The sequence below is a fragment of the Topomyia yanbarensis genome, chromosome 1 (genome assembly GCF_030247195.1).
Source record: "Topomyia yanbarensis strain Yona2022 chromosome 1, ASM3024719v1, whole genome shotgun sequence".
NCBI classification, from domain to species: domain Eukaryota; kingdom Metazoa; phylum Arthropoda; class Insecta; order Diptera; family Culicidae; genus Topomyia; species Topomyia yanbarensis.
In genome coordinates this window covers 155878319-155896550 of record NC_080670.1, presented here as the reverse complement: position 1 = coordinate 155896550, position 18232 = coordinate 155878319, and the positions used below count along the sequence as shown (strand labels likewise).

The window sequence follows — 18232 nt, the reverse complement described above, 5'->3', positions numbered from 1 at the left end:
TTAAGATAAATGATTTTAAAAAATTCGTTTCAGTTAATTATTGGTAAAGTGCAACAATTTCAAGATAATTTATGTAATTTGTGGGATTATTTGCAATGGCGTTCTTAATTAGGGTTTAATTTTACACTGATGAATCTGAGGTCATTTTCTCCAGTTCTTTGGAAATGTAGATAGGGCCTATTGAAAAAATCATATAAATTGAACTTGTGAATAAACTAGAGATGAGATCCAATAGAAAACAAAACTCAGTCGACAATAAAAAAAGTTTAAAAAAATTTTCGCCCTCGAAATCTAGATATTCTCTCGCGAAACGGCCATTAATCGTGAAGTAATTATCGCATTTTGTAGTTCTGTCGAAAAAATAGCTGACCATCGAATGCGATGATCGGAAAAGGATATATGACAGGTTTCATTGATTTAGCGAATTCAGATAGTATGACACTATCGTGTAATATTAATATCCGGAGTGTCGGCTGCAGTAGGAAGGACCGGAACATCTAGACATAATGCAAGTTTGATTTTCAAATCTACTATTCTACATGGCCCTATAGTATTTTCCAATATTACGGAAAATGCTTAAAATCGCAGAGATGAACTTGCTAAGCAGATAAAATGTTTTTGTCTGTAAAAAAAACTACTTAAAATCATTCTGTAGATGGACCTGTTTAATCTAGAAGTTCCATTGACGGTTTTACTGGGAATGGAAGCTTCTGCCAGACGTGAAAGGCAATCGAATGGACCGTTTGGCGATAGTAGTTATCGGAGAGAACATTTCGAAATATTTGGCAATCCCAGAACTACCAAATGGTACAGCTAAGTTGGAGACTGCAGCGATAAAAGAGGCGTTGGAGGAGTGGGCCGTAGAAGAAAAACTGATTGCATTGTGTTTTGACACAACAAGCGTAAACTCTGGCTCAAATCAATAGTGTCGTTATGGTTAAAACAAAAGATGCTTGCTTTGGCATGTTGACAGCATATAGCAAAAAGAGTGTTCGAGATTCATGCGAACAACTCACGATCGAATCAAATTGATAACTTCAAGTCATTTAAAAAAAACAATTGTGTCCATTTCGACACAAGAAATTTCCGCACGGTTTTGGAAGTACCTCAGTTAAACAAATATTGTTCGGATTGACATAAAAGGATAAACATCATTCTCGCGATGACTACAAAGATCTGCTGGGACTGGTTGTAATATTTCTAAAGCGCACGATGGATGGGCCGAGCAATCTATATACTGAGAATCTGGATATTGGAACGTCAGATAAACAAAAGCTAATGAAGCAATATGTATTTTTTAGCTCAATGTATACCAAGCATTGGTTTCGCTCTAGAAGTGCACCAACAACTTGGCGTTATATCAAAAATTTCTTTGATTCTCAATTTTCGACAGCGGCACAAAATGCAATCCAGAATCACCTCTGGTATTTATCTGAGCCAAATATCGGTATAGCATTTTTTGATAATGAAAAAAAAAAACGGAACATGTCTAGTCATCTTAATGGTGCATGTCAGCGGAAAAATTCATCTTGCACAAAAACGAAGATACTTTCAAAAGCCGACATAATTTGGAAGAATGCGACTAACTGATTTGGCTACAATGATTTACTTTGAAAAAAAAACCCGTCAGCTTAATTACAACACCAAAATGCGTTTCCGAACTGTCGTATATAAACGCGCAAAAAAGGATCGTAGCTCTGAAAATAGTAAATTATGTTGCTGAACGAGCGGTGAAACTATCAACTGATTTTAATAACAAAATTACCAATGATAGCGTGAATAATGAGTATTTAATGTAGTCGAATATAATAGATACCTTGAACCGCTTTGCTCTTAATTCATTAAGCATTATACTAAGTTAGTTACAGATTTTGCTTTTCGAATTTGGTCTCAACAGAATCCCATACTAACTTAGTGACAGGACTAAGCTAGAACCGGATTGACGCTAGCTCCAAAAACGAAGACACTAATTGTGTTCGTGAGCAAATTCCTAGTTAAACGTGATGTCCCGCAAGAAAAGGAGGTTTTCTCAGTAACACAATTAGTGTAAATCCGGCGCTAGCTTAGTCTTAAAACTAAGTCAGTGTCGGTTTATGATGAGACGAAATCGAAACGCAGATTACATAACTAATTTAGTTATAGGTTTTGTGGTTTTAAACAATGCTTTCCTTCGTTTAGTCAGAATCAGACACTATCTTAGTGACAGGACTAAGTTAGAGCTAGATATTCGTTAAGGGAAAATATACCAGTGGGCATCTTGCCTTGACTTGCTAACTCGAACCAAATGTTTCGATTTCACTAGTTCTCTTAAATGAACTCATTTTCTAGGAAGGCATTACACCTAACTAGCAGTTTGCTGAAGAACACAATTTTTGGAGCTATCATCAATCCAGTGCTAGCTTAGTCCTGTCTCTAAGTTAGTGTCAGAATTTAAATTGATCATAGCTGCTTGTATGATAGCCCTGTTGCTTTTCATAGTTATTTTGCCCTTTTCATGGATTTGAGGAATCGCTCAAATTAATTCGATACTTTGATCAATATACGATGAAATTGTTATTCTCATCTCAATTTGACTAGAAGAACTGCTCAATCCACGCAAAAAATGTTAAACAAAATAATGCACCTTGCTCCTTGTTGCAAGTTTGCATCAATACTTTTCGGGTTCTCTGCCGTAGACACGGTTGATGGAATTGGAATCTACCGTATCAACAAGAGCAGCAACACTCACACACACATAGCCACCTACTTTATTTTCTGCAGATCAGACTCTTCACGCAGAAGAAAGATTCAGACAGCGCGAGTGTTAGAGAGTAGTATTGAATATGTTTACGGATCGAGATATTGCACTAGCCAACAGCAGCACGGGATGAAACGTTTTATATTCGTTTCTTGTGCTCTCTGATTTCTATCGGCGCACGCTCCACAACTGCGAAAGTGAACTCTTCCGTGTGTGCGTATGTATAATCACTGAGCGCCGACGTGTTTTGCTTTCGCTCTCGGAGTTTCATGATCCGCTCTTTTATTTTCTATGCGCTCGTTCTGATAGATTTCTGATGAATTGTTGATCAACAGAGAGGATGAATTTTTTTTACAGGGGAACGGTGAGTGTCGTCATTCGCGTTTTTGTCATTCTTGAAATTGTTTATACTGTTATCACTTCTAAAGTCCAGTTCTGATTGTGTGGTTGACACCAGAAGTTGAAAAGGCAAGGTAGTTCATGAAGATCTATAAATAATTCTTGCAAATAAAATATATCGAACTAAAATCAATGCATTCATAGCATGATGCAAGTTTACGTTAATAAATTACAATGTTCCCAACGACCAATCAATCTTGAAATCCAGTAAGCCCTGCTAATATTGTATAATGAAGACCGTGTAAATTTAAGAATCCGCGTAAATGAAAACCGCGTAAATTTCAAAATCCGTGTGAATTGAAGAATCCGCGTTAATGGGAACCTCGTTAATGGATACCGCGTAAATTAAAAAATCCGCGTGAATTTCAAAATCCGCGTAAAAAAATATCGCTCAAAAAAAATCTGAGTGTAATAATAATGTTTGACCGGGTAAATTTGAGTAATGAAATATTTTCTGCTTATTAAATCGAATGAAACATTTAGATTCTGAACCCGGCACTCTTGAACATTATCCAGACATTGATTTCGAAGCCGTTTTTTTAAACCTAACGTATGTTTTAAACAAATTGAAAATGTCATATTCTAATAAACCAATCTGCCTCTTCTCCCCCAGAAGTCATCTCGACTGTCGACCAGATGTTCGACCTGGAGAGCCACCTCCCGGACGAGCTGATGGGCGATAATACCTGGGTGGACTCGCTGAGTGGTGGTAACAAACCCCCCGGTCCTGGCCCGGGTCCACAGATGAATGGTGGCGATGATCCTGGAGGAACGTCCACCATGGCCCAGCTAGCCCTGCGTCAGCAACAGCAGCAGCAGCAACAACAACAACAACAACAATTGCATCTTCAGCAACAACAGCAGCAGCATCAACAGCAACTTCATCATATTATGCAGCAGCAGCAGGTGAGTGTTCTATTTTTGTGCTATTTTTTTCTGAAACTAAGAAAATTGTTTTCATTTTCCATGGTCGCACAGGGCAATAAGAATATGGCTGGCCAGCAAATCTTGGGAATGGGACCGTTAGCGAATAAGAGTCCCAATCTGCTACCGATGAATCAAAGCATGGCTAATAACGTGGTGGTTGGTGGAATGGGCGGCGGATCGATGCTCGGTATGAACAGTATTGCGCAAAGCAACGGAGGTGGAACTATTATTACCAACAGTAACATGGGTTTGAGTGGAGGAGTTATGACCGGGGGAGGTATTGTGATAAACAACAACATGAAGCAAGGTGGACCGAATCCAGGACTAATGCATCAGCTACCAAATTCGATGCAGAATGGTCCGTTAAGTAACCCCGGACGGTTAGGTATGCCTGGTCAGCCTGGTCAGCATATGGCGCGAGGACCAGGAGGTCATATGAATCAAGGATTGCGTCAGTTAATGCAGAATCATAACGTGGGTGGAATGGCCAATCAAATGAATCAAATTGGAGGTCCAGGAGGCCCATTTGGAGGTTATCAACAGCCGAATGTGAACGTAATGAACGCAGGGGGTCTTGCGCCGGTACGTGGATCTCCTCCGACGATCAATCGGATGCCAAACATGGCCGGTGCAAGAATGGGTAATCCTCTCGGAGGGAGTCTAATGCCCGGTGCAGGGATGGGTATGAATGTAGTGAACGAGGGAGGCGTGGCAGCTCAAGCGCAACCACCAACGCCTTCACCAGCTCAACCGCAATCCGGCAATCCCACAGCTCAAATACGACCTCAAACGGCAGCTCAGAATCAACCAATGAACCAGATGAATTCAGCTGTTGGAGGTTCAGGTGCACCTGGAGGTCAACCCGGAGGACCCCAGCCAGGTCCTTCTCAAAGCGGTCCCGGTAATCCCCTCTTGGCAGATCCCGAAAAGAGAAAACTTATCCAACAACAATTAGTGCTACTTCTACACGCTCACAAATGCCAACGAAGAGAAACGGAAAATCCTAACAGCAACAATTGCACGCTAGCACACTGTCGAACCATGAAAGATGTCCTCACGCATATGCAATCCTGTCAACTGGGGAAGAACTGCGGGAAAACTCATTGCTCCTCTTCGCGACAAATCATCAATCATTGGAAGAACTGCCAACGGCAGGACTGTCCGGTTTGTTTACCTCTCAAGGATACCAACAAGTACAAGCAGAGTCAACAACAACCCGGACAGCAGCAACAACAACAACAGCAGCAGCAGCAACAACAACAACAAAACCAGCAAAATCAACTAAAAAATCAGCTACAACAACAGGTCGTTGGCCAAGATTCGGGCCAGTCTCAATCCGGATCTTCGGGACAAAATCAGCAAGGTCAGCCTGGGCAAATGCCTGGTTCCTTCAATCAGCTCGGATCCAACCAAATTCAATGTCCCTCCTCTACCGCACCAAATTCACTGCCCGGAAATGTTCAAATGCAATCGCAGGTAGGCCAATCAGGAATGTCAGGCCAACAGCAACAACAGGGTCCGGGTGGACCGCAAATGGTTGGTGGAATGCGAAGTATGCCACTAGGTGTAAGCCAACCTCAAGGTGCCACGGTTCGGATGATGATCCCTCCTAATCAGATGATGGTAAATAATGTCCTTCCGAACGCCACCAGTGATGCTTCCAGTGTTGGTCCTCAGGGACTTCCCGTTACCAGTCAAGCTCCGGGTGGATCTAGCCAAAGTGTATCCCAAATGGCAGCTGCTCTTCAGCAGCAGCAACCCAATGCTCAGTTGCAACAGCTACAACAGAATCAATCTCAGAACATCATTCCACTACAAGGCAATGTCCTGTTCAACCAGGATGGCTCGGGACCAATGTCACAGCAACAACAGCAGCAAAGTGGGGGGCCTGCACCGGGTCCTAGCGGAAATTTTTCCGCGAATCAAATGCTCGCCGCACCCGTCCAAGGTACCAAAGATTGGCATCATTCCGTTACCCCGGATCTCCGGAATCATCTCGTGCACAAACTGGTACAAGCCATCTTTCCTTCACCAGACCCTTCCACCATGTTCGATAAGCGAATGTATAATCTGGTAGCGTATGCTAAAAAGGTAGAAGGCGATATGTACGAAATGGCGAACTCTCGGTCCGAGTATTACCATCTGTTGGCGGAAAAAATCTACAAGATCCAGAAAGAGCTCGAAGAGAAGAGACAGAAACGAAAAGAGCAGCAGATGCAACAGCAACAGAGGCAAGCTCAGGAACAGCAACAGCTTCAGCAACCAGGCGGAAACGCTCAGATTCGACCAATGAATCCGGGAATGTTGGGTGGACCTAACATGAGTGCGAAGAATGTCATGCAAATGCCACTGCAAGTCGGTCCGAACATGCTGAATCCAAACCAAAACATTATGCAACAGCAGAACCGAATGCCTTTAAACGCTGGTCAACAACAGCAGCAGCAATTTGTATCTCAACCAGGACCAAGTCCCAACAGTATGGTTCAGCAGCAGCAAACTGTTTTACCAGGCGGATTATCTCCGTTCACGGCACAACAGCAGCAAGGTATCAATAGCCATCCACCGGGAATGACTCCGCCTTCATCGCAACAAAATGCTGTTCAATTTCTGAATGGACCATCCATTGCGGACAGTTCACCCAGCGGGTTGCAACAGTTCAACGATATTATGAAGGCCAAGTATAACGCAGGACAAGCAGCTGCAGCAGCAGCTCAAAACAATTCCGGCATGTCTGGCATGAGTCAAACCGTAACACCACCAATTCCTTCGCCGTTTGGAAGCAGCGGTGGTAACTCAATGCAACAGCAGCAGCAGAACACTACTTTTAACGGTAGCCAAATGATGAATTGCGCCAATAGTAATCAACAACAGCAACAAAGAAATAGTTTAGGACAAATGCCTTCTACTCCAACCAGCGGTGGAGATTTGCTCAACTCATCGGGCAACAGCGTTCCCATCCCTTCGCCATCACCTAGCTTAACGCCGAACGGACCAGTTCCTCCACCACCGGTTAGTACTCCGAATACACCGAATGTATCGGCACTGCTTGCAAACGCACCGGAACCGACACCTCCACCCACAATTTCATCCCCCATTCCGATCTCGACACCTCCAGCTTTAGGCTGCCTAATGGCTACCAACAGCAACAGCAATACTAGTGGGATGGCTACAGCCACACCCTCTTTGTCATCAATCACCAGCACGGCATCTAGTGGACCGACCACTACGACGACTGCTTCATCCGGGTGTACTACTAGCACAACTCCTACAGCTAACGGTACTACCACTTGCAATAGTAGTAGCAGCAGCAACAGTGGGGCAAGCATTGTTGCTAGTATGAGTCGGTCCACCTCTTCTGCGTTAAGTTCTCAAATGGCCGCACTGGAGGCAGCTGCTCGAGATCAGGACGAAGATTCCCAACCTGGTATGACCAATGGGGCCAACAATTCCGGCAGTGAATCGAACGCCAAAGGAGGGAAGTTGGAATTGAAGCAAGAGCAGGATCTCAAATCCGAACCAGATACTAACCACATGGACACCTCGGACAGTGTCAACATCGGCGGCGGCAAAGGTAACAGCGACAGTTGTCCCAGTATCAAACAGGAGATTAAGACTGAACCGATGGACATGAGCGAGGGTGGCGAAGGTGACAAAAACAGTAAACTGGATGTGATCAAATGCAAGGACGAGCCGATGTCTCCTTCCGGCATGACGACCACAACCACGGTAAACGCGGTAGTCAAAAGCGAACCAAAAGTCTTTCCCGAACCGATTAAGTCGGATGCGGCCGACAGTAAGAAGAAGTGCAGTAAGTATATTGTGCAGTGTTTAATGGGAAATGTTGGAAGCTAATGTTTTACAATTACAATTTGCAGCATTCAAACCGGAAGAACTGCGGGAAGCACTGCTACCAACATTGGAGAAACTGGTGGCACAAGAACCAGAATCGATGCCCTTCCGTATGCCGGTTGATCCGACTACGCTAGGCATTCCGGACTATTTCGATATCGTTCGGAAACCAATGGATCTCAGCACGGTTCGCAAGAAGCTCGATTCTGGTCAGTACTCCGATCCGTGGGAGTACGTTGACGATGTGTGGTTAATGTTTGATAATGCGTGGCTATACAATCGTAAGACGTCTCGCGTCTACAGGTACTGCACCAAGGTAAGCGATTAACGATATTAAATATTCCCATCCCGCGGAGTGACTTACCGAAAACAACGCTTGGTTTTTTTAGCTCTCGGAAGTGTTCGAGCAGGAAATTGACCCTGTTATGCAGTCACTCGGTTACTGCTGTGGCAGGAAGTACACCTTTAATCCCCAGGTGTTGTGTTGCTACGGCAAGCAACTCTGTACGATTCCACGGGATGCCAAATATTACAGCTATCAAAATCGGTATGTTACACCAAGTTTTCTATGTATTCTCAAACATTCCCAACCTGCTTTACATCGAACTATACTTCCTAATGGAAGAAGCAATATTTCCATGTGAACATGATTAAGTAGTTATAATTAGCTACATTTCGAAATTGATTGACATTCGTAATTCTCCGACGAAGTATTCATTGCCAATTATACAAAAAGTCAACGCACCGTGGCACAATACCTGCTTGAATTTTTTTCAAAATATTTTTGTAAGACGAAAAACGTGTCCTGATTTAGTCACACTTCAACATATTGATTGATATTGTGACAACCATGGTAGTACAGTGTGTCCTCAGACTCGGGTTTTCGATTTTTCACTTGTTCAACTGAGTGCGATGATTCATCATCTCCAACACCCCCACCGTGCAATAAGAACGAGAATTTGTCCTTCGTCTCATGCACGTTGAAGGCAAGGACTTTTGGATTCTTGATAGCATGCAGACTATTCACCCCAAAAACGCCCGAATGAACACCATACATCCTCGGTCGCTCATATTATTGATGTAGAAAGCTGAACGTTTCTCCCGCATCTTGTGACAAAAGAGAAAAAGACGATGTTAGAAAGTCTTCGCATTCATCATCGAGTAAAGCCAATTCAACTCGGCCATGTTTTCTTTCATTTCTCACAGTTGTTTAAAAAATCTTTCTTTGAATTCGGTCAGCAACGTTTTTGGAAAGGGTATTTGTCTAATTAGGCATTACAATCGATCGTCAACGTAGAATAAGTCGATATATTAGAATGGTAAAGTTTGAATACCAACATACGTAATCGTAAAATGAAATCGTTTGTGTCAGAATGACAATACCTTCATTTTGGAAACAAGTTATTCACGCTCTCTTCCTCTCATGAGTGCCTCTCAGCTGTGCCAGCCAATCACATCAAGGAGTATAGATTTTCACCGTTGGAATGTGTTGGTGAAGTGAGCGTTCAATATTCATTGACTATCCCATCGCGCTGCTACCAAGCATCGGTTCATTGAGAAAAATAAGTTATAACACGCGATAGTTTCTCCTCTCAGCTTATACAGTACTTTGTGTGGTGCTGGGTGCGTTAATGGCGTTAATGGTCGACCGTTTGGCCGACACAAACGAAAGATATTATTTGTTGCCCGCCCAGTTCACACCGAAAAATGGCGTTTCTATCGATGGATGTCACTCGAAGAAAAAAATGGCACATTCCGATGAACATCAAACGCTTCATGCGCTGAGAAGTGGGTCTATTAATGGTTTCTGAAGAATATTGGTATGGTGATAAGCGTATTTTGACACTGTAATAGAGGGTGTCGCACTATTTCTTTCAATGCTTGTCCGACAAATCGATGAAATGTGTGCAAATTGCGATCAGTCTTTGTTTCGTTTATAAAAAGCAATATAACAACAAAAGTTTCCTGGTAATAGTGAAATACTCGTGCTTGATCGAACCGAAAACTCGAATCGAGCTTCCCAATGTTTGAGCCAATGCGTTGAACAAAGATGGTAGACGATTTTAAATGCGTAGGGTTAAAATGGGCTCCAAATAAGAATCTTCAAGGATGTGAACCAGCTCAAAGCTGAAAGCCTCTAAAATAAAGATATAAAAAAAAGAATCTTCAATACTTGAATTGAAACGAGTAAGTAAAGAGGAACATAACAGGAATATATGCTGAAAATTCTGAACTGAATGATGGACGCGAACAGCGGAAAAGTGACTATGGAAGGATGACAAGTACTGACAAAATAAATTTCAACAGTCGCAGATCGTTGGTAGAGTTCCACATCTTCCCTTACAAACAATGCAAAAATTACTGAACCACGGAATCCAAGATTCCACAATTAATCGAGCTGTTCTTCATGTGGGGCAGATTACAACGAGTCTATACCAATTCTCGAACGACCACATCGTCAAACTCGAATGCGAGCTCTACGAAATAAATCTCTTGCGATTACCTTTCCGGAGAATCAGCTACGGTCACCATAACGCTGTTACCGTACTTCATCGTGTTTTCCATAGTGTTGCTAGTAGCAATTTGCTACCGCATTTGACTTCTTGATGTGAAGTACGTGTAAATCTACAATTTAATCAGTTCTAATCTGCCTATAGTTGCAAGACAGTACCTTGTAGATAGGGAATCTTATAGAACATGGAACTGGCTTGCGGTTATGGTGCGTCAACGAAACCACCATTCGGATCAAGGTACCTGAATATAAAGACAAATACAATAAAGATCAAACTTCAAATGAGGTTAGGAAGAAACCGATGAGGGGGAGGCAAATTATTTTACATAGAATAGAGAATGGATCCGTTCCCAATACTCGGAGATGAGTAACTTGTACCCCATGGAGGCCCAGTTGTGAGCTCCACCAGCCGACGAGTGGAGAGTCGGAATCTGGGAATACAGTTCACCGCTTGCTAAACTTGCACTACCCTATCCTCAACGCTCTTAGACGTAGCGGCAGGTGCCGTGAAACTTTCTTTCTGAAAAGAAAGAAGAGCTGTGAAGTTTTCTTGCTGAAAACTTCGTAAAAGTTACGTTAATATAGAAAGTATGACAAATTTGAAAAATTAGATTCTTGGGTGTGGTAGCATTGCTATCGCTCCGACTTCAGAAAAAGCATGCATATCTACTACACTGTCGAAACTTCGTAACGATTGGTAATGCCGCTACAACGAGCACATACTGGGACACCACGTACTTGGTAATATGAAAATCGTCCATCCCTCTGGCGCAGACGTGCGTGGATTGATATTTCGCTACTAGTAATTTACTGTTTTTTTCCGACATGTTATGTCCAGATGTCAATTCTTGCTCTTGCCCACAACGATCGACGTATTCTGGGACGCGCAACGCAGCTGATATGCAAAGTCTCCAATCCCCTGTAACAGTCGAACCAGCGATCGCCAGCTGTTTCGTTCCTGTTCGTGGGAGTGACGAAAGGGTCTGCCAATCCGCTAATACTCTTATGGACGGGCACGACTGGGAATTGCTAGTAATAAACAGTCTCGAAAATGCCTATATACTATACTGCCCATAACCGGTAGTCAGTCCCATGTAGATAGGAAATCCCATAGATCATGAGACTAACTTGCGATTGTGGGCAGAATACCTATTTCACACGTGGCTTCACGAACAAACGTTCTCTTTTGTCTGGCGCTACTTCCACTTTTTCTCGTAGTCGTGCCTACTTTTCTGCTTAGTGTGAGTGGTAAACAGATGTGGTTCAATCGTCAAAATGTTCCTACATTCTCTAATTATACCAAGTTCGTTTGGAATAATGTTCAAATGGCATAACGTTCATTTGGCATTATGGTTATTTGGCATAATTATGAAAACGTGTGTATATTATTGTTTGGGGTCGAAATAATCTATTGATCTGCTCGTTTGCCCGGATTACCTAAACATAAGGGTTGATTCTTCTTTCAAACATGAGCAGTTCTTTGAATCTGTGTACCAAAAAGCCATTGGCTTTGTCGCATAACCGATGGCAAGGATCCGAAGCGACGCAAAGCCACTGAGGATTCACCGGGAGATGTGACGGCCTCTCGCTAGCAAACCTGTGATCCACTCGTTTGTCCCGTCAAATATAGAGGCTATGAACTAGTTTAAGTACGACGTTAACGCTTAATATAACAGAGAATTTAATACAGTGAAGACCCAATTCTATCAGCTCCCGATTTTATCAGTTTTTTACCCGATTTTGTGAGCCTCATATGAAACTTGATGGTTACAATTTTAATAGGCTCTAGCAGACGAACCAAGTTGAATTCGATTAAATCCTTTCTTGAGCATATTTTTCTTACCTTAGAAATCAGAAATATGCAAGAATAAAACCTAAAATTCACCCTGATTAAAACGGGTTTTCACTGTATATATTTCCAATTAACGGGTGTTCAATAAAAATGAGAATGATTTCAATACCTTTCTGTAATTAAAGTAAAGAGCATAAATTTGTTTTTTCTTCAAAAAAATTGCTCTCTGGACTACCTAGAAATGGGAGGCATGTTTCTTTTCGCTCGGGTGCTGTCACTTCAACCGAAGATGGCGTTGAAACAGTAAGCACTCCGCAAGTACGGTTTTACGAAACGCATGGTCATCGTGGGAAAAAGATTACAGTACACCACTTTCGAAACGAAAACGTGCGCGTGAGTACAGTTTACCGGGTCCTGACATGGAACGTAAGGCCTGCAGCGACGGTCCGGCGAAGATAATGACGAAGAAGAAGGAAGCGTTGAAAAAGCTGTTCGACAACAAGGACGAAACGAGTTTGCGTGACGCCGGCCGAAAATGTCACTGCTCCCTTACCTTGATTCATCGAACCCTTCTGATGGAGAACATCATCTGTCAGAAGAAGACTCGGTCCCGCGAGTACACGGATGAAAAAATAGCGATCGGAAATCGCAGTGCCGCGCATGACGAGAAGAACTACCGCGGGACGTCGTTCGTGCTGGACGACGAAAGTTACTTTCCGCTCTTAAAGACCAACATTCCAGGAAATGACAGCTACTATTCCAACGACAAGTCGGCCACACTCCTCGAAGTAAAATATAAGTTTAAGCATAAATTTGAAGAAAAAAAAGTTTTGCTGTACATCGCCATATCGGACAGAAGGATTTCAAAGCCGTGGTTCAAGCCGAACGGTCTGCCCATAAATTAACAAGTGCACCAGGAGGAGTGTCCTGAGAAAATTCTTCTGCCGCTCTCAAAGGAGCATCATGCGAATGGAAAGTACGTCTTCTGGCCAGAGGAGGCGTCTTCCCATTACGCCAAGAAGACGCTGGAGTATTTTGAGCTGAAAAAGATACCGTACATGCCGAAAGAAAGGAACCCGACCAATTTACCCTAGTGCCGTCTCATTGAGGATTTTTTCGGCTCCCGCAGTTCCCTAGTGTACAAAAATAATTGGCGGGTCAAGGATACGAAGCAGTTGACCACCAGGATCCGGAACATGGACGTCAGTGCCGTCCAGCGCTTTTATGAGAGCATAGCGACTACGGCTGACAAGGGCCCCTTCTCCAATAGTCATTGACGTTTTTTTAAGAACATATTTTAATAAAAATTATTGAATTCGATGATTTTTTTTTTGTTTTTTAATTACATGACTGAAAAAAATTTCATTTTTTTAATAAACACCCGTTATGCCAAACGACCATTATGTCAAGCGCTCATTATGCTAAACGACTATTATGCCAAATGAACATTATGCCGAACGAAAGCATGTGTCACTTGCTGTTATGCCAAATGAACATTATGATAAACGAACTTATGCCAAACGACGTGCCTTTTTCAGGAACATAGCTGTACGGTGAGCTTCCTTAGAGTCAGCAAGGAATTCGTGGACTTAAGCAATTCTTGAAGCTCTGGTCCATATATGTACACTGAGAAGCAAAAATATGCAGAGTTAGCATACTTTGTATTCTCGTCTCTTTTATTGCTGTGATCTGTGGTGCACAGTTCCAAATATGCGCATTCAGGAGTTCCAGAACCGGATCGTAAAACTAAAACGTGCGGCAAAAAAGCTGTATGACCAGGTGCTGACCACAACAGACGAACGCATTCTCATAAACGATGAAACGTGTGTGTAATTGGATTTCAAACAGCTTCCGGGACTGATAATTTGGTGGATTCTGCTCTTTTGGGATGAACTGGTCTCCATTGTCGTATTAGTACAGTTCGGCCTAAATGGGAGCTGACTAATTCTGTCCAAAGCGTAACGGACCATCATGGCACTCAACGAAGGGTAACATCCGTTTGTTCAGCAACTTGTTATCTGTCGCGGAAACGTCGACTTTCATCCGCCCTGGTCAAACTTGCGAACCAGGGTCACCGTTTGCTCGAGGTTTCAGATGGGCTGTTAACTTTTTCGTTTATATTTGTAACCTTCTCGAAGACTGATTCGCCACAGAGTATAGTGATCATCATTTTTTGGTAAAATTATATCAGAATGGCCTTCAACTGCAATTGGCGATATACGGTTCCGTACCGGGGCTTGATTTGCACTTGGCCACGTACATATATAAAAAAATATCGAAATTTCATCAAAATCTGAACACAATAATTTGAGTTACAGCTATTTACAACCTCTAAACCTCTTAAGAGGCGGAAGTTAGTTAAGGTTGAATATGTGATCCAAGTGTATGGATCCGTGCGAAATCGAAGCAACTGTAGTCAACTGAGTTCGCAAAAATCATGAATTTATTAAAACGACTGCAATAGTAACTTTCAGGGAATCACTCCATATTCTGTCAAATACTTTTGTTGTGACTACGATTTACCTTTCCTTATTCCTCCGATTTTAAAATTTTTGGAAGAAATAGGAGAGAAAGTTTGCAAATGTTAGCAGCTTTCATTGTACTGAACGTAATTGTATAATATTTGCGTTAATCAGTTGGAAAAATGTTGACCACTTTCCAAAATACTCGACGTTATTCTCTGATTGATTTTTTAAAGATTGATTTTTTAAAGAAGGAAATTACTTACAAATACATATTAAAGGATTTTTTATGCCTGCAAATGGAGGCCTCAAAGCGCAAAACATTAACATGAAAAGTAGCATTCTATGAAATTTTGTCTTAAAATTACGGCAGAAAATGCAACGGTGGAACTGTTTTCTTTTAAAACTTTGTTTCCACGCTGCATGTTTAGGACGCCACTTGTTGCAACCAGCTTAAGGACGAAATTTTTGTTTTCGACCGTTGTAAGTAGAATCAATGATCGCTACTCCAAAAACCCGGTTTAGATTGATCGTGATACCAAAGTTAAATCTGGAAGCATTCTTGGTTTTTATTTCAATAGAAAAAAATTAAAGTGTAGATGTGTGTTACACAGTGGTGTTTGAAAATGTATCAATTAGAGGCAAATATTTGTTTATTAACAGCTTCCTTAATTTAATTCACAAATTGTGAAATTGTTGCTGATGGTTTATCAACAACAGTAAATTTCACAAAAATCTGCACCTACATAGAAATTGGGTCGTTTTTTCCGAAACAACGTCGAGCGAGAAAAAAAGGTAACATACAACTCTGCGCTCTGTTGACATACAGCAACTTAACAACTTTGTCGCCTCTTTGTTTGCATTTTATACATCGAGTCAATTCGAAATTGTCTCCCCACTCTTCAGTTCGATGAGAGAATAAATTCACTCACGATCGAAAAAATTCATTCAGTATTCGCTCGCGAAATAGGATTCATCCCCACTCCAAATGTCCAATATTCGAACATCGCTCACGTCAAACTCCGAGAGAAACAAAAAAAAAACGATCCGAGCGGCACGTCGTCACGAATAAGGTATTTCGTGTCGTCGATCGGCTCCGCTTCACACAGCTGACGATGTGTGAGTATAGCAAAAGTGAGGGTGAATGAACAGACGGTATAATTACAGAGAAGCTAATCTCAAACCATTCTCTTCGGCTTCCTCTCTGTAAAGATGTTGATTTATTGAGTGAGAGTGAGCTCAAGTTGTTTGCAACCAATCGCACAAACACTGGGATATTTTGCGATGGCAAGCAAACGCTAAGTTTTCACCATCAAATACGAATATGATCAGTAATCAACATCGATGTCGTTGCTTGCTTGTCGAAATAGCAGGCGAACACGAATGTTTTGTTTCTTGTGTTGACTGTGACATTGAATGATGTTTAGACTATACCTACTTCCTCTGATTTGAAAACATTTTGCGCATTTTTTCTAGATGGCGCTTTGCGCACGATTGGTGATTTATTGTGGCGCCTCAACGATGGTATTCCTTTCTCCGGTAATTATCATTTATGAGTAGTTTTTTGTCTATTTTAACTACTTAAACGCTTTAAAGACAGACCATTTAGGTTTCAATTAGGTGGTTGAATTGAATAAAATTCTATTCATACAACATCCCATCAATTTTATTTTTTCTATTTTCAACTAAAATCCAGCAATGTCAATACGCGACACGGTATTACAGCGATTTATACCAAAGGGGTCAGTATCTTCGACAGTTAGTCAAGTGAATGGATATGCGAGTCTTATCTATGGTATTGAACGTAAGGTATCTCTGTTACATTACGAAGTCATCCATTATCAAGTTCGTCTACTTAGGCTTACTTGGCAATCTTGTAATAAGCCGTCGAAATCAAATATGTTGACAAGTTGGCTTTATTCGAGTACTTTTAGAGCAAAAAATGTTCTTTGATGAATGATGAAAAGCCTAATGTGATTTGTGTGCTGAACGACAATTTAATTAATGAAGTATGAATTGATAAAAAAATCCAGTTGAATACGACTGCGTTAGTTTTTTTTTTCAATTGATTTTTACCAATTTTACTGGTATTCCGTACCAAAACTAAAAATACCGTTTCTACGCGTGCCAAAAGTGCATATGGCCTGCCAAATCAGACACTTCGAAGCGAATTTCGACAACTTTGTCCTTGTGAAACGGGCTTCCACAGCAAACTTGTCCTCATCCGTGTCCCGGCAAATGCTTGAAATCTGCTTTAATGTAACTCTCATTATCAATGACGAGACACATTGTCTGACGAATAAAACACGACGACGTAATAGGTATTCACGGCAAAAAAAAACATTACCCATTTTATGTATTCAAGCCCATTTTCAGGAGTTATTCGAGCTGTCAAAAAATGGGTATTTTTTTTGTTTCTAACAATGAGTACTTTTTATCCATTTCGCAACTACTCGATGAGGTAATGGCAATGGGTATACTGATCTTAACAATGGGTGAAAAATCCTTAAGAATTATTTCAAGCTAGTTAACCCGCAAACTAAGGATCGTAGCGGAACCGACAAATTATCGCCAATGCTCCGAAAACAACGGCTGTTTAGACTACTGAGGATGTTGCAAATATGTACCAGTTCGGCATTTTTAGAGCAGCCAAAAGATCCAACCATCAAAAATATATCCAGTTGGCGGTTTTAGTTTGTCAAGGAGTTTTGGAATAAGCTTTCTATCTAGATTTCTATACTTTTATAAGGAGACAATAATGTGAAATGAATATTATTTTATGTTTTTTTTTAAATTCATAAATAATTTTATTGACAGTATTTTTCATTCTGGTGCGATTTTCATGGATGGGTATTTTTTACGCATTTTGTTGTAACAGTTCTGCGAAAAATAATGGGTAAAACATACCCAGGTTGACGTACAAGGTCTGCACTCATTTATGGGTACAAATTCTTCACCCATTCAATAGGTTGTTCCACTTTTATGGAAAATGCGTAGTTTTCTACGCATTATTGAGTACTTTATTTTATCAGTGTATAGTGTTGGTGAGTAGTTGGTAAGGATGTCCATTTCTCCCTAACAAGCAGCGTCGTGTAGAGTTTGGTTTTGACAACATTCTGCTGGCGTTTGTCTTGATGTGAAGCCGTGTGGTGTCCGGCGGGCTGAAATCTTTTTGCACTATTTCAACCAAGAATAGAACCTCTGGGAACTGCTCCCATGTCGTAAGAGGCGACTAACAACATGCTAGGAGTTCCTAGGCCGACGTTTTGCTCCGTACCGAAGACTTAATCTGGACGGACCTTAAGGTTTTCCATATTACCCTCTTTCCAGTCTGTATTTAGTGAATCACTGACATATACTCACCTTTTCTGATTCGCCTTTCTTGATTGTGTACCAACGTTTTAAGTTTCTTCTGGCGGTTGTATATTAGCCGTAAATGACGAAATCTAATTCTACACTAAGTAACAGAATATATTAATATACCGGCACTTCCACGCCAAGGTTTAACTTCCAAAGCTTTGGTTTAAAAACCGTTTTTAAAAAATGGAAACTTT

The 18232-nt window shown here is 41.5% G+C and overlaps 1 protein-coding gene across 3 annotated transcripts in view; it reads left to right on the top strand.

The window, feature by feature from the left end:
* Positions 1–18232, top strand: part of LOC131678613 (histone acetyltransferase p300) — a 49340-nt gene that overhangs the window by 11966 nt on the left and 19142 nt on the right. For 2 of the 3 annotated variants that reach the window (XM_058958836.1, XM_058958854.1), the window contains exons 2-5: positions 3750–4042; positions 4115–7871; positions 7939–8228; positions 8302–8459. In XM_058958836.1, the coding sequence (XP_058814819.1) occupies positions 3750–4042; positions 4115–7871; positions 7939–8228; positions 8302–8459 (4498 nt within the window). The remainder of the gene's footprint in view (positions 1–3749; positions 4043–4114; positions 7872–7938; positions 8229–8301; positions 8460–18232) is intronic. The other variant, XM_058958844.1, reaches the window with a different exon arrangement.